At 46.9% G+C, this 23,977-nt stretch overlaps 3 protein-coding genes across 3 annotated transcripts; 2 read left to right on the top strand and 1 right to left on the bottom strand.

The window, feature by feature from the left end:
• Window positions 1-7,823: 7,823 nt before the first annotated feature.
• Window positions 7,824-18,696, top strand: LOC115769797 (neurotactin). Its single transcript, XM_030714765.1, has 3 exons — window positions 7,824-8,200; window positions 16,027-16,682; window positions 16,742-18,696. The coding sequence occupies exons 2-3, from the start codon at window positions 16,088-16,090 to the stop codon at window positions 18,673-18,675; spliced, it is 2,529 nt and encodes an 842-aa protein (XP_030570625.1). The 5' UTR covers window positions 7,824-8,200; window positions 16,027-16,087; the 3' UTR covers window positions 18,676-18,696.
• Window positions 18,697-18,707: 11 nt separating this feature from the next.
• LOC115769798 (E3 ubiquitin-protein ligase RFWD3) lies at window positions 18,708-22,349 on the bottom strand. Its single transcript, XM_030714766.1, has 2 exons — window positions 20,693-22,349; window positions 18,708-20,635 (listed from the first exon to the last, which is right to left on the bottom strand). Exons 1-2 carry the CDS (start codon window positions 22,212-22,214, stop codon window positions 20,082-20,084), a joined length of 2,076 nt encoding a protein of 691 aa, XP_030570626.1. The 5' UTR covers window positions 22,215-22,349; the 3' UTR covers window positions 18,708-20,081.
• A 106-nt stretch (window positions 22,350-22,455) lies between these two features.
• On the top strand, window positions 22,456-23,939 carry LOC115769802 (cold shock domain-containing protein CG9705). Its single transcript, XM_030714769.1, has 4 exons — window positions 22,456-22,777; window positions 22,852-23,172; window positions 23,302-23,424; window positions 23,488-23,939. The coding sequence occupies exons 2-4, from the start codon at window positions 23,039-23,041 to the stop codon at window positions 23,657-23,659; spliced, it is 429 nt and encodes a 142-aa protein (XP_030570629.1). The 5' UTR covers window positions 22,456-22,777; window positions 22,852-23,038; the 3' UTR covers window positions 23,660-23,939.
• Window positions 23,940-23,977: the final 38 nt, after the last annotated feature.

Below are 23,977 nucleotides of genomic sequence, written 5' to 3'. Positions count from 1 at the left end.
ATAATGCCAGGATCGAGGCAAATTGACTTCCAGCTGACCCACAATCTGAACTTGAAATTTACTTCAATGTAGGCTAAATGCTTGGCTAAGATTGGCTTTTTCTCTTTGGGTAAGGGAGGGGGGGCAGAGTTGGAGCACAACTGAACTCCCGCTGAAGCGCTCGCAATTAAGCATCATTAAAACTGGCAAAGTATAGACCAAAGCCACGTCAAGTGGAACCCGTGGGGGAAGCAGCAGCAGCAGCGTGTGACAAAATGCCCACATTAGGAGCTGGAGTTGGAGCTGGAGCTGGAGAGGCAGGAGCTGGAGCGGAGCGGAGCTAAAGTGGTTCGGTTTGACATGCCTCTTGACATTTTCGGGTGCTAATGATGACGTTGAGCGGCTTTCCGCTTCCCCTCTGCACATTAACATTCATTTGAAAATTTGTCATAATTGGCCATTTTATTGTGATATTGTGTTCGTATTTATTTTGTTCTTACCATTTCCCAGCACTGGCACTTGACATTCCCCGGGCAAATTAAATGACGTTTCGGCCCGTTGTCATATCATAACCTGTCCCAGTCCCAGTTCGTACCATTTCCCAGATTTTTTGTAATTTTTGTTCTCTCTGGCTTTCCGGCTGCCAATTAAATGAGGAACTCTTTCGTGTTGGCTCCCCCAATTTTCTGTTGCTATGTTGCTTGGCTTGGTTGTTGTTGTTGTTGTTTTTTTTATTTCACATCCTCACGCGCTTTATTTTGTTTTTATTTCGCTTCCACAGAATTCCTTTGAGAGCGAGAGAGGGGAAAAAATTTAATGTTATTTTTAGTCAGCGCAAAATTCTTGCAATAACAACAATCCGGTTGGGTTTGCAAGCTGGCTTCTTGGATTTCTGTGCCTTGTTTACGGATAACGCGCTTAAATAGCATCATCTACCAAAAATCCAAGCTGTGCCAGTTCCATTTATACCATTTCCATAGCTTATGCATGTTCGATGCGGGCATATTGAAAAACCTTGTATTTATGTATATAAAATCATAATGCTGCATTATTGAGACGCCAGCGCATTTGCCGCCCAGTTCGTGACCAGATCCGGGCACACACGGTGCTCTGGTCATAAATCGTGCTGGATGCATGACCCGACATGGAATTCCTGTACTCGATTTAAACGGTAGCCGCAGAGACAACTGGGTTGAGTGCTGTGTTATCTTGGCTATTTCTCTGATTGATTGATTGCTTGCAGGCTCACATTTGGACTTGGACCTGGACCTGGACCTGGACTGGGATCCAGCTTTGTCTGTCTGCTGCTGCTGCTGGCAGATCAATCGCTGCTGGAGCAGCGCAATTTCAATAATTCACAAAAGGCAACGTCAAATGGGAGACCCCGAAGAGTTATAGTCCTCGACATTTCAACTGGGGTCGTTGCTGCTGCTGCTTCTGCTGCAGTTGCAGTTGTACTCATTGTTGTTGTTGTTGTTGGCCACTTTTCGCCTTTGATTTTCAGTGCGCGATTAAAATGCGCCTGGTCCCAAAAAAGGCAATGACAATTTTAGCTGGATCTGTACTTGGACCCGGCAGCCGTTGCCTTCCCATAGAGCACCCCCAACAGCAATTGCTAGCTGTCTCTGCCTCCCCTCCTCTATCACTCTCTCTCTCTCTATCTGTGGCTGTCTCTCTCTCTCGCACTCTCTTTGTTGCCGCTGCCTTTTAATAAACGCATCGCTGCGCATTCGCACAAAAAAATGCCACAAAACAATGAGAAATATCTAAAAATTGCAATGTGCTGCATCCGCTGCACTGCCAAGCCGCACTCCCTCCCCCTCCGCTTATTCCTCCCCCCCCATTGTGTGTCGCCTGCCGCTGCAGTGCATCATCAACGAGTGGGGCGCACGTCAAGAGCTGCTGGCTCTGCTCTGTCGCCGCCCTGCTCCCATTTAAGGCGCAATGACGCGCCGCTCATGCGCATCACGCACATGCCTTGTTCCTTGTCTCATGCTATACCCCCGCCCCCGCCCCGGCCCCTCCAATTCCCGCCAGTTACTGTTTTGTCATCCTTTCTAATCGTCACTCGCCTGAGTCAGCCTCTGACAGCGCAAAATATGCAACAGCGGAGCTGCCATCCGTTGGGCCAATTGGTGGGCGCATTATCAAAGCCATCGCAACGTCACGATCGGCCCAAGCCGAGCACCTTGGGCGGTACCCAAACTGGGCTATGCCGATGCACACCAACAGTTGGAGACTTCTGCTTTTTGTAGAACTTGTAATGAAATGCAGGGCTTAGTAGTTAAGTACTTTGTGCTCTATCCAAGAGTGTTGCTCACTTCAATTCTTCTTCTTCTAGGTAAACAATACTTATTAAAGTAAGATGTCCTGAATATAAATTGTATTATTATTATTACTATTATTATTATTATAATTACTTTTACTATTATTAGTATTGTCATCATCATCATGATTGTCATTGTCATTGTTATTACTATTGCTATTGATTCCAAAGACAGCCTTTTCCCAATTCTTTTAGGACAATTTGTCAACTACAATAACAGCCAGAATTCTTAAATGGTTACACTCTTGCGCTTGGTTTGATATGCTCTCTGGCTTAAATATGTTTTTTTTTTTTGTATTTTCCTTCATATTTTGTAGGGCATTAATTGTGTCTTGCTGACCGAAAGCCGTGTTGTTTTTCCTGCGCATTTTGAGGGCATGATGAGATTGTTTTTTGTATTTTTTGTTGCTTTGCAGCTCGCTTTCTGCTTCATTGCCACATCGATGCAGTTGCAGTTGTTGCAGTTGTTATTGTTGTCGTTGTTGTTGCTGGTGACATGCAGCTATTTTTAAACGGTGTTGTTGTTGTCGCTGCATCTGCGATTTGGAAATTGCATGTTGCTGGCCCATTTGTTGTTGTTGTTGCCGCCGTGTTGCCCTGTTCCAGTTGCAACTGCTTCAATTTGCTTGTTAAGTTTGGACAGCTTTGCGCTTGAATTGCAACGATTTTCAATGCAGCTGCATCCACATTCGATTTGTGCGCGTCCGCTCTGTGTGGGAGTTGCTGCTGGCCCCAGAGCCGCCAAGGGGCAATCAATTCCGCCAAGACAGGCCAAAAGCGGCGGGGCCAATGCCCATCATATGGTAAATGTGCTTCTTCTGCTCCTCAACCTCCTACTCCACGCTCTTTGGGCATTGTTTCAGGTGTTGTCGCTTGACAGTCCGCACAGGTAACTTGGCTGGCGTCGTTTCCGGTCATCAAGCGTCCACTTACGGATGTGTTCCCCCAATTCGAAAAGTGCTAACGAAGTGCAGGGCAACAAGCAGCAAGCATTTTGTTAGTTTTTCTCGCACGCTTCAGCGGCAACGACTCCCAGCTCAAGCTACAGCTCGAGCCAGACCCCGAGGCGACAACGCGCTAATGACATTCACAACCTGAGCTGGGCGCTGGGAACGGGATGCGAGTGCTGGTTATATAGCTGCACGTGTGTGTGTTGGCGAAATTAGCATTTGAATGCGGCCATTGGGCCAGTTATTGGAACGGTTCTGTTGGCCATTACGCTGATAAGTCAATGCTGCACATCCGCTCGAAGATACTTTTTTTGTTTTAATGAAAAGCATAATGAAAACTAAATATCAGTCCAGGCTGAGCTGGCTTGAGAGCCACCCACGAAGACGGCAGATCATTTGGCAATTTAATTAAACGCGACCACCCGGGCAGAAGTCCGCGAAGGAGCCGCCGCCAGCTCTTGGGGGCTGCAGTAATATGAGGAACAAGCGTTGTCATAGGCAACCTAAAAGATACTTTTGTGTCTTTTGCAGCTGGCGGCTGGTGTGGAGAGGCTCAATCAGAAATCGATTTCCGGCACATTTTCAAGTGCAAAATGTCCAAGAGATACAAATAGTATCTGCAGGCGACTCAAGTAACTGTCAGATACAAAAGTATCTTTTCTTTTTTTGCTGGCAAAGTTCAATAGCACGCGTCTCTGCTTGGGTCTCTGTGTGGGTTTTCCTTTTCGTAATTATTTATCGTTTTTATGGCTGTCCCTCTTGCTCAGCTGTCGGCTCAACGACAATCCGTCAGATACTTCTGTCTGCCTCGTGGCTCTTAATTTGGTTTACGCTGCATCATCATCATCATCATCATCAGCTGCAGTCGTTGCGGCAGCAACTTCATTAGAGCACAGTATCTTTGTATCTTGATGAAAAACCAATTGTTTCTAGCCGACGTCCATTAAATTGGAAAATGTGTGTTTCCGCGCGATGTCAGTTGGTTGAATTGATGCGGCGGCCGGCGAAAGCGCTTAATTATGTCAGGCAGTCAGTCAGTCAGGCAAGCGGTCGCTCGGCTAGTAACGTGTGACTCAATTGTATCTTAAAGATACTTTGCCCATTGCTGCACTGGCCCGAACACGTTAAGCGGATAATTGTCGTTGGCCCGATGTCATGTTGAAAATAAAGCAAACAAAACTTTGAAGGGCTTCCTTGAAAACAGAATTGCCGCCCACACACACAGATACACACACACACACGCCGAAATAGATACAAAGAGTATCTGCAGTGAGTGGCGTTTAACTGCAGCAGCAAAAATCGATAAAAGGGCAGCAGCTGTTGTTGTAATGCAAACGAAAGTAATTGTATCTGTATCTATAACTGTAGCTGCTTGTGTATCTGTATTGTTCCCAGGCACTATATATATCCCAAAGATACACACGCACAGTTTTGTTAATCAAATCAGTGTTGAATCGAGCGCATGCATAATGAATGCTGAATAGGACGCGCTTTGTGCATCAATTATGTCGCATTAAAGGCAACATCTTGGCGCTCGCATCTCTCAGATACAATTCACCAGCTCCATATTATGTAGAGAGGTTGAGAGAGAGAGAGAGGAAGCAAATGTATCTGCCGCCCACACGCAGAAAAACTGCATCCTCAGTCGTGAGTAGATGTTGCCTGCATGCTGCATGCTGCATGTCAATGTCAGGCCGAACCCCTGACGCAGTTACTTGCAACTGCAACTTGCCTCAATTTCGTGTGTGTGTGTCTGTTAATCTGGCGCTGCCTCAATTGAAGCTGCCCCCGCTGCGCACAGCTTTCCCCTTCGAGGGCCCCAAGTGGGTGTTGCTCGAGTGTGCTGCCCCATCTCCAGCTCCAGCCGAAGCCCCATCAGCATGTCCAGAGCTGCAGCTGCAACGGATTGTCAATTATTAACCGTTGTCAAGTTGCTTTCGCACTTTGGAGGCGACTCCGTCCTAGAGGTAACCGCTTGCAGTTGTTGCATGCTCTATTGTCTGTTTGTCTGTTTTCTCCGATTCTTTCCACTCACTTGAGCACACACACACAAGTGTGAGTGTTTGTCTGTGTGTGTGTGGACTGTGCAACATCAATTGTTGTACAATTTTAAGTAACTTTTAATGGTCTTTGTCGCGCCCGTTGTTGTCTCTTTGCCCGATCCGAGAGCGAGAACCATTTACGACCAGATGCATCTCCTTTGTGTGACTCTTGATATTGTTGCAAGTACTTGCATGTGTATCTGTCAGATACTCAATCTTTGGCCAGACAATGAACCCTAAGAACACAAATGCTGCCTGCTCCGATTGACCCTTGACTCGTGTAAGGTAGTCCGGACTACTTAGGAACGGCTAAATTATTGATTAACAATTGTTTTCCCTCTCATGACTCCTTATTGAATAGATAATTGTGGTGCGCAGTGGCAGCCTTTTAATGAAACCCTTTTACCTTTTCCTTTTCACCCTTTGACTGGACTACACGCCATGTCTGGAGGTGCTTAACCTCCACTCTGAGGCACACCTCAAATGGGTCTCATGTTTTATCTGGTGTGCAGGCAAACATAAAACTTTCAACCCAAGAACTATGACACCACTTGCTGTGCCTGGTTCAACGTGTCCACATGCAGCCATGTCCTGTCCATGTCTGTATCCAAGTTTCTAAATAATACAGTAAATTGTGGTTGTCAAGTGGGTTGGCTGTGGGTGGGTGGGGCACATAAAACTACCGCAACCACAGGACGTTGTTGAAAAGTTTTTTATGATGTTTCGCAAATTCACAAAATGCTGTGCCAAAAGTTTTTTATGCTTTGAATTTAACGCATTTGTAGCTGCGCCGTTTTTATGGCCTACTTGAAGGCGCCCAGACCAGGAATCACTTACGACGGTGTGGGTGTCGCAGGCACAGACCCAGACCCAGACAGAGACGGAGACACACAAAAAAGCCATATAATTGAGCTTAAACATAAAGCGGCTTTGGGGTTTTATTTTTTTTTGGCAGTGTTCTCTATAAAAGGGGCAGACAATCCCCTGACAAATTGTGGCTTAAATTACGAGGGGGTTGGGGAGGGGGGGAGGGGGGAATATATCCATAGGAATACGTATAAAACGGCGAGTCTTATGGCACTTCCTGTTACCCACGCGAGTTGATCCACATTTAAATTAAACATGAACTTGTTAATTACCCACACAACCCACATGACAACAACAAGCAGAACGGCAACAACAACGTGCCACATGTGCTCCTACAGTTGCCTCAAATTGCGCTTCCTTTCAGCGGGCGCAGCTGGTCACGCCCCCGTCGCGTCATTTGGCGGGTTTCCTCGATCCCATTGAGGATCTGTCCCAGCCAACGTGACAGGCATACGTCATGCTGTCGATTTGGGTAACCCAATACGCATTTCATTGCCACTTTTTAGGGCCCAACATTTGTGGCAGATAGCGCTGCAGCTGGCAGCTAACAATTTTCAAATTAATTGCTTCAGTAGCTACACGCTGTCCACGTTTTATTCAGCTTGGGGAAACCCCTATGTGCGCCAGGAGCTGGGCGTGAAAAATGTCCACATGTGGGCTGACGGATGCATCAGGAATTCGTCTCTTTAGTCTCACACTTTTTAATTTAATTTTACTTGCAAGCTGCATTGCTAAAATTCCCAAACAGTTAAAGCGTCTCTCTCTCTCTCGTTTTGCTGCTTGGCATCACTTTCGTTACGCATCAGAATTTTCAGTGTGGAAAAGTTGACATGAAAAATGGCAAAGCAGCAGCAGCAACAACAAGGACAAAAAGGAATAACAAATAAAAGTTATTTTTCTCAGGGGTAGCCTCCGATCAAAAAATAACAAAGGGGTTAAACAGCAGCAGGGAAAGGGTGGGGGGTTAGTTGTTATGACGCATCAATTGCGTGATTTTTGCCCGACAGATGTTTTTCCTGAACACAGATTGCGCCTCATCCTCTATTCTCCATCCTCATCGACGTAGGCAACACTCAACACTTGTGCCATTAGAGGTGAATCTCAAACGGAATCCCAATGAACTGCCAACCGGTTGCCCCTCAGTCCCGCACTTCACAGTAGTAACAGCAGAGCGCACATACACATTGTATTTTGCAATTACTGTACAACACACAGAAAGAAAGAAAAAACAAAAAAGAGAAATGAAGAAGAAAACCTCAACGAAGCCGTCGCCATGTGCCGCAGTTGCTGTTGTTGTTGTTGTCGTCGCCGCTGCTCGCAACGGGCTATGCACAATCCCTGCAGCACAGCGCGAGAAGGAGTGTGAGTGCGAGCGCGCGACCGATAGAGAGAGAGAGAGGGAAGGAGACAATGAGCAGAGCGCTCTGCGCTGCTTTCATCCTATGGACAACCCCTATGCCGGCAGTTTATGTTTTGTTCCTCCGTGCCTTCCAGTGAGCGAGCGCCAACGACAGCGCCAGAGAGCAAGAGCTGGCGCGCGAGAGAGCGCTTACTTCCAGTTTGACTGAAGTACTCATTTGTGCTGCCATTTGCAGCGTCCGTTTGCGCTGGCCGCCAGTTTGAGCAACGCTCTGCTAGACGCCGCACGCTTTCGGTTTCGCTGCTTCAGTAACGCGCACGCGACGCGCACTTTGCCAGCTATTTGCCCACTCAAAAAAAAAACAGAAGTAAAATAAACAAAGAAAAACTACGACCGGCTTTGTGAAGGATACCTTTTAAAAATCCTATTGCCAAATCCAAGTGCAAAAAAAAGAGAATTTTCTAGAGTATTTTGTGCGCATGTTGATAAACGAAAACAACAAAATTTGTTGCATTTTTTGTTTTGCCAAACCACAAGAAGAAGAAATCTGTGCGCGTTGCATACACACCTAAGTGTCCTGCAGGACTCGTATACATGCTCGCTGTATGCTGCACACTCGGATTATTTCCACTTGCCATATTTTGCCATAACAACAAATTTGCATAAAGCGGAACAAGTAAGAAATCAAAATATAAGCCAAATAATACAAATATTATTGTTAAATGGAAACAACATTTAAAATTTATCTTTTTGCCAGTGAATATAAATATAAATAGATTGTTGTTTCTAAAGATAATTGTAGAAACATTTTCCAAAAAAATGTTATACTTTTCGCATTCTTTAAAATGGAATTAAACTCTAATGTAAATCAAAATCCAAATCTCCTTGTCCATAGAAAACCCTGTACAACTTTATTTTTCAATCAAAGAGCAGACAATCTTTTATCTTAACTCCAATTTGGAAAACCATAAATATGCCCAGCACCCCCTCATATATCCGTAGGCACCTTCAAACTAATAGCTCGTGTCATTATTCTCTCCCCCCACAACAATTTTCTCGCCCCTTTGCTCCGGCTCGGCCCGATGACATTTCCATTAGCAGCACACGGCTGTGAAAATGCTTGGAAAATCCTTTGAAAATTTCATAAACATAACGCGCTAAGCCCACAAATGTCATTGAAATATGTCCAACCATCGGGCCGCCAGTATAATTTACACTAGCTTCCATAAAAATAGGCTAGCCAGAAATAGCTGCTCCGGGCCTAATTAATATGCAAGCCAGCAAAATAAATCCCCAGAAGAGACGTCTTGGACTTAAAGCCCCGCGATTCGATCGTAATTCAATAATAAATTAATAGGCGCTGGCAATTAAGAAAAACTCCGGCGCAGGCGAATTCCGGGCAGCTGTGCTACAACAACAATGAAAAAGGGCGCCCAAATGACTTCCGGGAATCATTTGAGAAAACAAAAAAAAAAAGCCAACAAAATCAAAGCAAAGAGAAAAACCTGACAGCTCGAGGGGAAAACAAAAAACTGAAGACGCAACATTTGCATTTGCATGCGTTCAAGATTTATTGGGCCGCGACTGTTCCAGTGGGGAGCTCCACTAACCACCCCCTCCCCCACCCCTCTCCTACCCATGGTAGCCCTATTTTCCCAGCCGCCAATTGTTTTGCCAGCTTTCAAAGACAAAAGCCGCTTTTCGTTCCTTTTTTCTCACTTTGTCAGGTTTTCACATTTTCACTGCGTAATCAAAAAACAGAAAAGGGAAATATATTGCTTCAGATTCAATTGAAATTTTCTTATGTCATGGGCGTCAGCATGTGGGCGTGGCAGGGTCCCATGTTGTGTGTGCGTGTGCTTTTCGGGCGGCACGGCTTTCACTTCAAATGTAAACAACAATTAGAGTCTTTAGTTTTTCCAAATGGCCAAAGGTTGGGGGAGCAGAGTGTGTGGAAAACTAAACAACATTTTCAACACTTTCCAATGCTAGATAAACAATATGCTCAACAGTTGTGGAGCGCACCCCCTACTCCCTACGCCCAAACACTCAAATGCATTTGCTGTGGCTTTCACGGGTTCATGGTCAAATGTTTCATTTCAATTGACTTTTCCGGCGCTGTAAATCCCTCAACGATACCCCGACTCTCAGCACAGATCACCACACGACTTCGACTCCAGCTCCGATTCCGACTCCAACTCCAACTCCGTCTCCGACTCCGGCTATTGACACTGACTAATGAGGCAGCCATTGGAACAACTCATAAATTTCAGTGTCCAACTGTTGACACACAAAGTAAACAGTCGGCAATAAAGAATACACGTTGCTTCCAAGGGCTCCTAACTCAAAAACCAGACAACACACACAAACACACACACGTACACACACACACTCGCACACACAAGTAGGCAACGCTCATAAACTTCCATTTTGAGTATCCTGCAATGCTCTTCAGCTCTGCTTCTTATCTGACTAGCCCAATCTTAGCCTTATCGCTGGCTCATAAAACACAACTAACGCATCCTTGAGAGAGCGGGCTGCAAGAGAGGGGACAGCATGAGAGTGAGCGAGAGAGGCGAGAGAGAGACGCGGGATACTTGGAAATCTGAAACGTTATCTTGTTTGTTCGAAGTGCGCAATAAAATCTTACATTGATCCGTTTTTTTAGATAAGAAAGCAGCGAAACATTTGCTCAGAGCATTACAATAGTTTCTGAAACTAAAGACAGCGCAACTAATAGATACCCTGTGAAAGTAATTTCTTCTTAATTTTAATATAATAATATAAACAATAATGGAATATTTTAATACTTTTTAATAATGATGTAAAAAGGGAAAAAAGAACTGAAAAAAAGTGGAATAGAAAGTGGCTGGCCATATAACATTATATAGAAAAACTTCAAGATCTTTTCCTAATGATGAATATTCCGTATAAATATAGAGATCGAGCGATACTTAATGATAATAATGAAAACGTGAAGATCTTTTGCCTCAGCTAGTATCGAATAATCTATTGTAAAAAAGATCTTTTCCAACACAAGATACCCTCAACACTCGCACGTACAGGGTATTCTCTGGCGTTAAACTCAATGGAACACGTTTTTTTTTTGATTGTCCCGTGTGCGCGATTAAATATTCATCAAAATGGAAGTTGTTTTTAGAATTCCCCTGCGAAATGTCGCCCTGCTTTTGCGTATCCTTTGAGCCCTTCGTGAACTCTGGGTCTGCTTTTCCCCAGGAGATTGGTATCTATCAAACGAGTCCCAGGCTTGGCTACCGGCGTCGACTGTGGGTTTTAAGTTTGAGTTATATTTGTTTCACATTTCATGCATGGCTGGGTGGCACATCCTGACACATCCTGTCCTGCGACACGTGCAGGCAAATGAACTTTGCATGCGAACAATTGGCAAATGGCGCAAGTTCATTAGCAGCCAATGTGCCTCCTCTTCTTTACATGTTTGATTAATCGCCATGAAATTAACCAGAAGAAGCATAAGAACAACAACAACAGGTAACAGCCGCTGATGGGCTATTAAAAGTTAATTTCGAGCGGGCGGATCGTTTAATAAATTGTATCTCACAGATACACCACAGCTAAACAGCAAAAGCGCCCCGGGCATTTGTACTTGAACTCCGTGGAAGCTGTAGCCGTCGCTTGTTAGCCAAAGCAAGTAAGATGAGTCTATGCGAGAGTGATCGACTAAGAGATACCCTGTGCCTCCTTCTCTATGAACTCAGACTGTACTTGTTCTTTCCCGTTGACCCTCAGTTTGTAGGGGAAATGTATTCCTGATTAACTGTGAATCTTCTATTTTGATCTTTTTGAAATTATCAGGGCTTAAATATGGTCTACAGAAGTGTGCATATACCAAAGCACAAGGCTAAACACTTAATCATTAGGGAAAACTTAGGGAATAGAGAGGAGATAACCAAAAGTTTGGTGTGTCTAGCTCTTATAACTATCGAGATATGTCGCAAAAACCTTATCCTAAAATCTATATTTATCGATATTATGATATATTATGGTATAGGATATAGTATATAGAATATATATAGAATTGGTATAAATATTTCTTGTTACAAGATGAACATAGTCTGATTATGAAATTACATACCTGTGCCTCCTGCAAAGATTTCCTTTCCTCTGCTTGTTACATACGTACGCACCAACCAATCTACCCTCTTTAAGCATTGCAAGCATCTTGGCTGGCTGTTAGGCCCTTCATTGGAGCCGCTTGTCGGTGTCCGGATGACAAATTGACTTCGTTAGAGGCGCGCGCCCGCGATGATTTTGAAATATGAGTCGCAAATTGAAAAATGCCTTGCCGCAGGTTGTTGAATGTGCCGCTGATTGCTTTATGGTAGAGTTGCGGCTGCTGCTGCTGGTGCCCCTGGTGCTACTGGTGCTGCAATTTTGAGTTGGCCAACTGGCGCCTAAATGTGCCACCTTGCAATTTTCCACCCACGGCGCCTCGGAAATTTGTGCCCGCCGCCGCGTGTTAATTGCATTTGCAGTTCCTGCCACAATAATTGTTGTTGTTTGAGTTGTTGTCGCCGCTGTCTAGACACATTTCCTCGTATATAATCAAAACTTGTCTACCAAAAGTATCTGGAGGGTAGCTGCGTTTATTTACAGCGCTTGAAATTCGATCACAATCATGTTTTTTAATAGCACAGTCGTCCGCGTGTGTCCTGCAGTTCTTTTCTAATATCCTGTTTAATTGTTCATGACGACGCCCACAACAGGACAACAGACTCGCCGCTGCATGTTCAAATTTTTATTGCGCTACCCTGTACTCTAAGTACAAAGGAGTATATAGTTTTTAGTAGAGTACTCGCAATCTCCTCCCACCCCCTTGAACTCTATTTCGCTTTAACTTAGAAGCCATTTAACAGATTCACAGTTGAAAAGCAACTGCTTTTGGGCATACAGTTTAGAAGCCATCAGGCTAAAATTTCCTCTTGACAGAGCATTGCGTAGTCGACTCCACCCGACTTGTCTCTTTTGCTGTTTACCTGTCTGCCGCGGCGAGACAACCCTCTCCCAAAATGTACGGCGTGTCAACACGCACATGGCACGCCATCTGGCGGTGGGAGTTGGCAGCCGCCCTTCGTCTTCGGCTCACTTCTGCGTGTGTTAGTCAACACTAATCATAACAATAACAAACAACAAATGGATTGCTTTCAATCTAACTGCCACCGCCCCCGCCCCTGCCACCGCCTCTGTCACCCCCCTTGCTGTCATTTCCTACTTGAATTTTATTTCATGCCTGGCTGACTTTAACGGTACAGCACCAGGGTTGAGCACTCGCAGGTTGCGCCTTTGTCGGCAGTTAAATCAACAGTCGCCGGTTGGAAGAGTTCCCACTGTACCGGCCGCACTCCTGGGCGTGCACAGCAATTGCATTTTTATGCGTTTCAAAGTGTTTCTCGGACATGTTGAAGATAGTCCAAATTTATTTGCTGATTAAAATCCGCGCATTACTCAACTGCTCTTTGGGCTAATGCGTGGTTAGTTGTTGCTTGTTTTTAGTGGTTTCTTTCATTGTTTTGTTTTCTTTTTGTCGGGGTGGGATTTGTTTTATGTGTGGTTTGTGTTTATGATGCATGCTTTTTGGTGTCGCACAGTGGGCTGCATCCAGGCAGCAATTGTCTAAAGAGGAGCTACACACTGGATTGTAAGCACAGATAAGCGAAGCCTGCTTTGCCGTATTTATCAACACTGGCTTGAATGTTGTCGCATTGGTTCCATCTGAAAGCTGACTAACATGTCGATCACACGAGAAAAGTAGTCAATCCCGAGGCACAATATCATGCTCCTGCTCGGGCACTTCCACAACACATGGAGCCATATTTTTGCAGACCAGTGTTGGAAGACGGTTCACGTAGCACCTGTAAATAGCGAGTTTTTTCGAGTTCTCTCTAGATCCGCCATATTCAGTCTAAAGCAGGGGCACCTCGTGCAGGATGTGGTTTCTCACCACGTATGGTCGGTCTTCAACAAAGGGCTTGAGGACCGCATTGTTGCTGAGTTTGTGGCGCAGGCTTTTGGCCTTTGCCCAAAGTCTTCGCCCCCATATATTATTTATTTAAATTTAATAATTCAAATGTTTGCTGGCGAATTTATGGAATTTCTGTAATGAAATGTTGAAGTTTCTGCAGCTAGATTTTCAGCACTCAGCAGATTCATAAGCCTCGACCCACTGTGCCTGAGCCAAAAAAAAAAAACATGTTTGCGGGCAGAAAACATTTATGTTTTAACGGCAATTTTCGGCGCACTAAAAAAAGGAAAAAATACAAAAAAGAAGTAGTACAGGAAAGGGAATCGCATGTCAAACGCAAGTTTCGAATTGTGATTTAATTTATGAGGCAAGACAAATTATAGACGCCCGATACATATGCCACATGCTACTTATACTATATACACATATGTGGACAGCCGGATATCTCTGGCTCAGATATTAAGCGGGGGAGATGAATGACGTGTTGGGCGCGTCAACGTTGGCCTCTTTGTCTGCGGCTGGTCAAAGGCTTTCAACACATTTCTCAGCTAATTAACAATGATGAGTGTTTGAAATTGATCAACTTTTTTCTTTTTGCAATTGCAATGAAGATGCTGCACAGACGCATGCACAAATACAGATGCAGCTACAGTTGCAACGCAAGATACAGATACTTTTGCAGCGCAAGATACAGATACTTTTGCTGTGCGTAGCTTGAAGCGCGTCGTAATTACTTTGACCTGTTTCCATTAACGAGTCTGCAGACTGGCAGACAGCGCGGCCTCCTACACTCCCAACCCTCTCTCCCCCTCCCCCTCCCCCACAATCCCTGCCCCACCCCGTTGCCCCCTTGCCTAATGCCCTGAAATCCGCTTCAATTGGATTTGTCCGCTTCTTGTGACACTTTTTTTTTTTTGTTTTGTTCACTTTCGATACGCAACATTCGCTGCGTTCTATTCGATTCTCATTTGTGTTGTTTTCCATGCTGTCGAGTTTTCCCTCGCGCTTTCCACCACGCTGCACAATTTCCATGCAGTTGACCAAACAGTCGCTGTCGCTGTGATAATGATAATGATAATGTCCACAGATTATGTCACGCAACAATTTGAACTTTAAGTTCACATTTTAATGGAATTTCGTTTGATTTACATGCACGGACAGTTGCGGGTCATGACCCGGCATCGTTTTCTACGGCGTAGACTCTTAAAGTGCATATGTTAAGGATTGTTTTTTCGTCTTTGCTGAGGCTTCTCCTCAGAGTCTGAGTGTGACTTGGTATGTTAACAACTCGGTCGCACTTTCCAGCAGATAACGAGAATGACATACTCAATGCCGACTCGGGCAAGTCTTATCAAAAGAAACGCATCAAAAAAAGACTGATGAAGTCGTACAGAAAAAATGACAGACTAACAAGAAAGTTGGGAAAGCTGCAGCAAATGCTGTAAAGCAAAGATCAGCGCGAACAATTTTAGAGAACTTGTAAGCAAAAGTAGAGGCAGAACTGATAAAATTCCTTTTTGTTATTTTACCTATTAATAAAAGTCTCTGATCAAGGTTTGATGAACTTAAGCCAGTCTAGTTCTATGTAGTAAGGTCTTAGTAAAAGAAATTAATAGAAATGAAGTCAAAAATATTGTAATTATATTCTCACAAAGACGCCTGATCCTTAGCTAATGCCTTTTTGAGCAGTTCATTGGAAGAATTCTCCATTAAAACCTTCCCAAATGACATTCACTTAAAAAAAAGGCAGCTTCGTTGACTGCACGTTTGTTTTTTTGCAAGGACTTTCTCATGACTTCTGTCGCCTGGACTGTGGTCAATTAGCCCGACTCGCAAACGGGACGTGCTACTGTCGCAATAATTGCGGGAATTTTCGTACCCGACGGCGTCAACCTTAATGATGCGAGGCCCAGTGCAGGGCAAACGTTGCTCACGAAGTTTTCCGCCAATTAAAAGGCGACTGCGTTTTTCTTATGGAAATGTGTGAAATGCGTCAAAGTGCACGTAACTGTAGTTTAGAGCCCGGGGAAAGGTAGCTGCCCGGCTGCCTGCCTGGCTGTAATGTGCGCAGCTGGCTGCTTAATAAATTTGCGGTCTTCCCGCCCCGAAAATGCCATGCGGCAGCCAGGACACGCAGGCGAATTTCCACGCTTACCTGAGACGCTTTTCCAGGTAGTCCGTTTGGGCCCCAGGTAGACGACGCAAGACAAAGGACTTGGGCAGCCGGCATTTCGCTTGGGCTCAGCTGCGTCCGGATTTTCCTTGGCCTATGTCGCATAAAAGTCAAGCGCCGGACGCAGCGGCAGCTAGAAGCAAAACAGCACGCGATCGTGATAGATCCTAGATCCTTAGCTGCCTAGCAACTAGATAGAAGTACACGCAACAACTGAGGCCAAAGCTTAACCTAGTTAACCCACTTAGTCCAGGTCAGCAGCTGGAGAGGATTGCCATCAACTGCCACGTGAACTAACGCCAGTTTTCTGCTGATCTTTTATTTCCAGAATTCACACAGAGTTCTCTAAAGTTAGACGCAGCAACTCAACAGACAGCAAAGACTTCACGATGGGCGAGATCGTGGAGAAGGAAACCCCACAGACTGAAGCAACAACGGTACAGGAGCCGCTCGAGGAGCCCAAGGAGACGGACAAAATGCTGGACACCAAGAAGGACGACGCGAAAGAGAAAACAGCCAGTCCGCAGACCTCGAAGCCAGCCTCGCCGAATGCGGGCCAGAAGTCGCCGACGTTGCCGCAGGCAGATCCCGCCGAGAAACCAGCCGGCGGCAATGGCGAGGAGATTATTGATATACCCACGGAGAACGGCAACAAACCGAACGGTGCTGCCGACGAGAAGAAGGTCAGCAAGGAGGAGCGCGAGGTGAAACCCAAGAAGATACCCATCGGCGGACTGAAGCTGCCCGGCTACTTTATGAAGAACAAGCCCAAGGCGGAGGGCGACGGTGCCGAGGGCGAGCTGCTGGAAAAGGACAAGGAGCTGGCCGAGGAAAAAGAGGCCAACGGCGATGCCAGCAAGGATGAGCAGAAGCCACGCACCGGTCTGGGCCAGCGTCTGCGCAGCCTTTTCGTGCGCAAACCGGCGGCAGACAAGGAGCAGCAAAAGAAGCCGCTGACCAACGGCGATGCGGATGCCAAGTCGGGTAAGTTGCTGAGACAGCACAGCAAAGATCCATGCTAACATCCATCTTTACCTCGAAAGAAGCCACAGCTGAGGCGGCGCCCGGCGAGGACGCAGATCCGCCGCCAAAACGTGGCCTGCTCAATGCCATCAAGCTGCCCATTGCCAACATTATGCCCAAGAAGCGGGGCGGTGATGATGTGGAAATGGGCCTGGGCAAGGCCGGTCTGGCCTCGATGGAGACACTGGATGATTCGCTCAAGGATCAGGACACCGTCGATCGTGCGCCGCTCAAGAGCAACGGCGCCGACGAGCTGAAGAGCGAGCTCAAGTCCGAGAAGCTGGCCGCCGAGCAGAAACTGGCCGCCGAGGAGGAGGAGCGCGAACGTCCGGTCTCCGTGTGGTGCCGCCTGCGCGGCTACAAGTGCAGCGTGGACGATGCGCTCATCGTCTTCGGCATATTGCTATTCATGCTGCTGCTGGCCGTGATTGGCTATGTGCTCACCCACGAGACGCTGACCTCGCCGCCGTTGCGCGAGGGCCGCTACATTTCGGCCGTGACCAGCTGCGGCATGGTCGAGGGCGTCAAGGAGGACGGGGCATTCGCCTTCCGTGGCATACCCTATGCCAAGGCGCCGCTGGATAATCTGCGCTGGCGTCCGGCGCAGCTGATCTCCAAGATTGACGACTGCTGGAACGGCACACTGCAGACGCACAATGGTAGTGCTGTGTGCATGCAACGCCTGGGCAATGGCACCACAATTGGCGACGAGGATTGCCTCTACTTGGACGTGGTTACTCCGCATGTGCGCTATACGAATCCGCTGCCCGTGGTGGTGCTCATTGGTGCCGAGTCCTTGGCCGGCCCTTCGCCGGGCATTCTGCGTCCGTCGGCGCGTTATTCGCGTTCCCATGATGTCATATTTGTGCGTCCCAACTTCAGGCTGGGCGTCTTTGGTTTCCTGGCACTGGACGCACTCACCAAGGAGTCGCATCCGCGCACCTCGGGCAACTATGCGCTCACCGACATCATTGCCGTGCTCAAGTGGATTCAGCTGAACATTGTGCACTTTGGCGGCGATCCGAAGTCCGTTACACTGCTGGGTCATCGTGCTGGCGCTACGCTTGTCTCGGTGCTGGTCAGCTCCGCCAAGCTGGAGGGCCTCTATACCCGCGCCTGGGCCTCGTCCGCGTCGGCCATTTATCCGGGCAAGCCGCTGCAGGAGTCGGAGCGTTTGAATCAACAGCTCATGGCAACGCTGGACTGTCAGGATGCGGAGTGCTTGCGTGCGGCATCCAGCGAGAAGTTGTGGGCCGCCACGCCAGATACCTGGTTCCAATTCCCCGCCACGGTGCCCCAAGCCGAGGAACTGAGCAATGCCAATCGTCACGAGTGGCTGGTGCTGGATGGCGACATACTGTATCAGCATCCGTCCGAGTCCTGGAAGCAGGTGCCCACGGCCAGCCAGCTGCATCAGCCACGCCTTGTCATGGGCGCCACTGCCCATGAAGCGCACACACTGAAGCTGCGCGAACTGCACGCCAACTGGACCGCCGAGGAGGTGCGCTCGTATCTGCAAAACTCACAGCTGGGCGCGCACGGGCTAACCGATGAGATTATCCAGCGCTACAATGCCACCAGCTATGCCGCCCTTGTGGCCATCATCACGGACATACGCACCGTCTGCCCGCTGCTAACGAATGCCCGCCTCCAGCCGACCGTGCCCTTCTATGTGGTCACCCAAGGCGAGGGCGACGATCAGCTGGCCACCGTGGATGCCGACGTCCAGGCCATACTGGGCCGCTACGAGCCGCACACCGTGGAGCAGCGACGCTTCGTCTCGGCGATGCAGCAGCTCTTCTACTACTATGTCTCCCATGGCACGGTGCAGTCCTTCGACACGCGTCGCCGCGTCATCATTGTGGGCCAGGATGCGCAGGCACAGGAGGATCACGATCACTGCAACTACTGGATCAGCAAGGATATTGTGCCACGCTATGCGCGCGTTGATTAAGAACCCGGAATCCCCTTCAACCACCCCAACTCCTACTCCTACTCCTATTCCTACTCGTGCTCAGACTATGACAATGTTCGGCGGTTTATTAACTGTCCTATAAAAGTTCGTTTATCCTTGCTATCTACCCTCCTCCTTCTCCTTACCCATCGAGATTTCCGATTTCATTATGAGTTTAGTTTAGCCTAAGTGAATCTAGTGTTTATATACGAATGTACATTTAGTTCTCGACAATTATTTAAGTTGTAAGTTCTTTTAATATAACGCCTAACTCCACAGCAGCAAATGCATCTAAGTATGTCTCTACTAAACATAAACATAAACATAAACATACGTACATATATCTATGATAATGTATTCTTTAATCTTAAAAACACACACTCAGACAAACACACAAACACGAATAAAACACAACAAAATATATTTGAACATATACTTGAAAAGTATAGACCAAATCTAGCGTCTTTCAACTATCCAACACACACTTTCACAAATTCTATATACTAATTATATACATATATACGATTTATAGCTGGAGCGTTTAAACAAAAAACCTTTGACCAACGATCTTTTTTGATACAATTTTACATAGAACCGGGGCGCTATAGACAAGACTCGATATTACAAAACTAAAGAATCAAACAATTTAGATTTAGATTTAGTGAGGCCAGAACAGGAGAAAGCAGCAAAAATAAAAAACAAAAAGAACGAAGTAAATATACGTGTGTTTAACATTTGAGACTGTCCCGTGGGGCTACAATTTACATACACATTATGTACTATATAGAGTTGAATTGATTTAGTTTGACATTCATTTGGAATCCATGCCAGCCCAATACAAATATGCAACAAAACATTTTCTATAGCTTTAAATGTATATTAATCAAACATTGAACAACTTATGTAAAACTAGAGTCTATATATAAACATATAGAATGTTTATATATTGTGTGTTTGATAAAACGCTGAATATTTCGACAAATGTTTTTTATTATAATCATTTTGTTTTTCAAAATATACTCAAATATCAAAATGATTTATATGTGTAGTTAATCGTACATGTAATTTGCCGGAGTTTAGAGACCGCACATTAAATAAAAGAAAGAAACTTTAAAAACACAAAATTGATGAAACACTGGAATCAAAAAAGAGATCTTCAAACATAAAGAATTTAACATTATGGTCAAGATATGTGTATAGATGATCAAATAATAAAGAAGGATACATTTATATTTCAAGTTTTTCTGTGTGCGTGCGAAGCGAGCATGAGAATGTTTAAATAAAAAGCCACAATGAAACATAACTCTTAAATGTTTTAACTAACAACTAGTTACTAAATAATTATCGGTACGCAGTACGCAGTCGAATTGTCACAGTCTTTGCACAGTCAACAACAGATTGGAATCTCAGTTCCTGCTGCTGTTGACCTTGTAGATGCGACACTTGTTGTCCGTCAAGGCGGCCAGGTAATAGCCAGCCGGCGTGCCCACTGGACAGATGTCGTAGACTACCTCGTTGACGGGAATCGTTTGGACGCGTTCCTCGCGCCGTACATCGTACATCATCAGCTGCTTGTTGTCCTGCAAGTAGCCAATGACCAGCGTATTATCTTCCACGCCCATCTGTGTGGGTCGTGTCATATAGGGCGTGGCAGTTGAGCCAAATATTGTGGCCTTAACCTGGAGCACTGGAATGCCATCGATTTTGTCCAGCTTGGCGAGTATAAAGCGCGACTGCGTACACTGGGCATTGGAGCGTGCCGAGAAGAGCACCGTGTCCTGCACCACATCATAATGCATGGACAGGAAGGGACCATCCACGTTGAGGCGCGTAGGCAGGGCCGTATCATTGGCATACTCATAGAATTTCACTATGGTCAGCTGGCAGACGAGAAATCCGCCATTGCTGAACACCTTGCCCGCGGGCACGGCAGCTATGTTTATCACAGGACTAAAGTTTTCTGCAAAGATGCTTTAGCTTTAATTCGATTCGATTTGAAAAGCGTGCTGACACTTACCCTCAGATTGAAACTCGCTGAGGATCGTCTCCGGGAAGCGCATGTCGAATACATAGACACCACCGCGCAGGTCGCCCGCATATAGAAAGTGCTCACGCTCGTTGCGGTCCACGCCGCAGGACCACAGCGGCTTGTCATTGGCCGTGAACACGCTGCTGCACACCCGGGTGCGTATGTCGAACGTTTTAATGCGCGTCTCCCGACTGGCCACGGTCAACAAATGCTGGCTGTCGCTGAAACCAATATCGCGCACCAGCAAGGACGAGGTGTGCAGAAAGTGCAGCGGCTTGAAGCTGGGCGAATCGATGAAGCGCACTCCATAGCCGGGAAACAGAAGCTGTGCGCTCTTCTGGGAGGCAACCAGCGTGGAGTGCTGCGCCGAATAGAGCAGCACGCGGCAGCCGGGATCTCGTGTTATCTCAAAGTTCTTTTCCATGTATAGTCGATGGCTGGTCAACTGGTTGAGACTCTTTAAGGTGCCGCCGCCGCTAAGATCGTCGCCAAAGGCGCCGCGACAGCCGCCGCCCGCGCGCACCACCTGGCGCAGCCGCTCGTAATCCAGCTGCAGTTCGTTCAGCTTGCTGACGGTTAGGGAATGTGACATTTTGACTGTTGCCAGTTCGGTGGTCAGCGCCTGGGCGCGGCGACGCTCTGCATCCAGCTCTCTGCGCATGTCGTGCTCCTCTGTGCGATCTATGGCCCGCAGTCGCTTCGCATAAAGGCAGCGTATGTCTCGATTGGTGGCCTTCGTCTTGCACTGCGGGCACACCTTAACCGCCGACTGCCGTTGACTCTCGATGAGCCAGCGTCGAATGCAGGACTCGCCAAACAGATGACCGCAGCGCAGTGATACCAGGCGATGCTCTCCGCTCATCTCCCACGACTCCAGGCATATGGGACACGTCATGCCGTCGTCCTCTTCGTCGTTCGACGATGGCTTGGCTACCGGCGTGCCCATTTCCGTGCTGGCCACGTTGGATAGACGCTTGCGTTTCTTTGGTGGTGATGGCGAGTCAAGATTTATTATGTTACTCTGTTGCAGCTGTGCCCTGCGGGACGTTGTGGGTCGCTCGGCAGCTGGTTCCAGCAGCACAACCTCATCTTGTTCACCAGGAAGTGGCTCTGGCTCGTCTACCGACTCGGGTTCTGCTTGCGCAGGCTCTGCTGGCGCAGCCTCTGCTGGCGCAGGCTCTGCTGGCGCAGGCTCTGCTGGCTCAGGCTCTACTTGCGCTGGTTCTGCTGGCGCTGGTTCTGCTGGCGCAGGCTCTGCTGGCTCAGGATTGGCATCTTCAGCATCGGTGTCTTCGGCATCAGTTTCATCAGGATCTCCTGGTTCAAGTTCTGCTGGCTCAGTATCACTTTCTTCAGGATCAGTTTCGAAATCTCCGTGCTCTTCTGCATACTCAGAATCGGTCTCCTCATCGGAAATCATTAAATCCTGATACTCTTCTTCGTGTTCCCCCCCAAACAACATGTCTATCAGCATCAGCGCGTATCTCGCATCCGAGTCCCGATCGTTCATGGAACAACAGTAGTTTTTAAAAATTGCGTGGAACCGAAAATTAGCGTTGAAATGCTTTTATGGGCTCAGCATTCTGCTGTATTTGTTTGCCTTAGCAGCGATAATAAAAACATTAATAAAGCGCGTTGATTTTGTTGACTTAAAGTTGCGATATCTGGCAGCACTGTCGCGATATAATCGAGTAGATATGCCCAAGTATCGATGCTCTGCAAACCATTTCGAGTCGAAAATTTCGACGCCGCCGACGCCATTCATTTTAGGTTTTGTAAAGAAAGGAACGATTCCAATTGTTTATTAGCGCACAAATTGTGTAAAAAGCACGCAAAAAATAACAACTGAACGCATTGTGAACAACCAGCCACTATTGAATTGAAAAATACTTGCGAGCTGCTATAAAATAGCTTCAGTGCCGGCAACTAAATTGTGAATTCCGGCAAAAAAATTGCATCAGTATTAGTGCCTGGATACAAATTGCAAATTCCCAGGGCACACACACTGAGAGATATTTGCGAGCAGTTCTCAGGTGAAAGTGCGCTGCTTGAACACGCAACACAACCGATTTGGTAAGCGACATTCCGAGTACTTTTTAAGCGCAACGCAATTTGCTGACTAACCGGTCTGTCCTTGAACCCGACAGACTTGGCTGCTGTCCCATTCGAGTGAGAAACCCAAACACACGCGCCGCTAGCAAAAGCCACTGCCAGAGTGCCGCCGTTGCAATCAATTCAACTTCAACTACTTAAATCAAACGCCCCGCAATCGCCCCCGCGTCACTGCCGCCCACTAACACCTCATAACATAACGGGAGTAAACGAAATCTTAATATGGCCGAGGCAAAAACACCCGAAAAGATGCTCTCTGCCAAGCCGCCGGTCTATCATCAAAATAGCCATAGTCCAAACGCCACGCTGCAGCTGCCGAGCCCCATCATCACGCGGCGCACACGCACGGCCTCCACGTAAGTGACCCCCCGCCCTCGCACCCGCCCCCCTTAACACATTCCAACTCTCTCTCATCTGGCATTGATTTAATTGTCTGCTCCTCCTTCTCCTTTCTGCTTGCACAATCACGCGCGCGCACTCAACAGTTCGGCGCGTGCCATGGAAAACCCGGTTGTTAGTGGCGTTGTGAAATCTTTTAGCCGCACCAAAGGACACGGCTTTATTACGCCCCATGGCGGCGGCGAGGACGTATTTTGTCATGTTTCCGAGTAAGTTTTTTCTTTCACCTTGACGCTTGCAACAAAAATAAACACTATTTAACTTCAAAACAGCATCGAGGGCGAATATGTGCCCATGCCCGGCGACGAGGTCAAGTATCGGCTGTGCGCCATTCCGCCCAAGTTCGAGAAACATCAGGCCGTGCACGTGCAGATAAGCAACTTGACGCCCGAGGTGCACCACAAGTGGGAGGAGTCCGTCTTCTGCGGCTCGCCCGCCAAATAGAAACCATTTGCAAAGGCCTTCCAAAATTTAATTAACTGGAGCACGCCATATCCGGGCGCAAACAAAGCAAATGAAAAACAATTAAAATGATCAACAACAGCAAAAACAGTTGTGAGACGACAGAAACACAACAAAACACAACAAAATAAAATAAGAGTAAACGAGAGCAAGCACACAAAGCGACTTTATCAATCGTATGCCACACAGCCAGCCAGCCAGTTTCAATTAAAAATCTTTATTATTATTAAGCTAAGCTGAAATATATTAACCCATGTCACAATTGTGTTCGACTTTTTTGAAAAGCGATGCGAAACCAGT

This window comes from Drosophila novamexicana, unplaced genomic scaffold, assembly GCF_003285875.2.
Source record: "Drosophila novamexicana strain 15010-1031.04,08,12 unplaced genomic scaffold, DnovRS2.1 tig00004554-arrow-pilon, whole genome shotgun sequence".
Taxonomy (NCBI): Eukaryota; Metazoa; Arthropoda; class Insecta; order Diptera; family Drosophilidae; genus Drosophila; species Drosophila novamexicana.
The sequence above is the reverse complement of the archived record's forward strand: the minus strand, read 5'-3'. Positions and strand labels throughout refer to the sequence as shown.

What these genes read in the sequence shown, in the direction of transcription:
- LOC115769797 (XM_030714765.1), top strand. Translation starts at nt 16,088, where the DNA reads ATGGGCGAGATCGTGGAGAAGGAAACCCCACAGACTGAAGCAACAACG. An exon ending in CGATGCGGATGCCAAGTCGG is followed by an intron (nt 16,683 to 16,741) that starts GTAAGTTGCTGA and finishes TTACCTCGAAAG; the next exon opens with AAGCCACAGCTGAGGCGGCG.
- LOC115769798 (XM_030714766.1), bottom strand. Translation starts at nt 22,214, where the DNA reads ATGAACGATCGGGACTCGGATGCGAGATACGCGCTGATGCTGATAGAC. An exon ending in CAGCGAGTTTCAATCTGAGG is followed by an intron (nt 20,636 to 20,692) that starts GTAAGTGTCAGC and finishes GCATCTTTGCAG; the next exon opens with AAAACTTTAGTCCTGTGATA.
- LOC115769802 (XM_030714769.1), top strand. Translation starts at nt 23,039, where the DNA reads ATGGCCGAGGCAAAAACACCCGAAAAGATGCTCTCTGCCAAGCCGCCG. An exon ending in CGCACACGCACGGCCTCCAC is followed by an intron (nt 23,173 to 23,301) that starts GTAAGTGACCCC and finishes CGCACTCAACAG; the next exon opens with TTCGGCGCGTGCCATGGAAA. An exon ending in GTATTTTGTCATGTTTCCGA is followed by an intron (nt 23,425 to 23,487) that starts GTAAGTTTTTTC and finishes ACTTCAAAACAG; the next exon opens with CATCGAGGGCGAATATGTGC.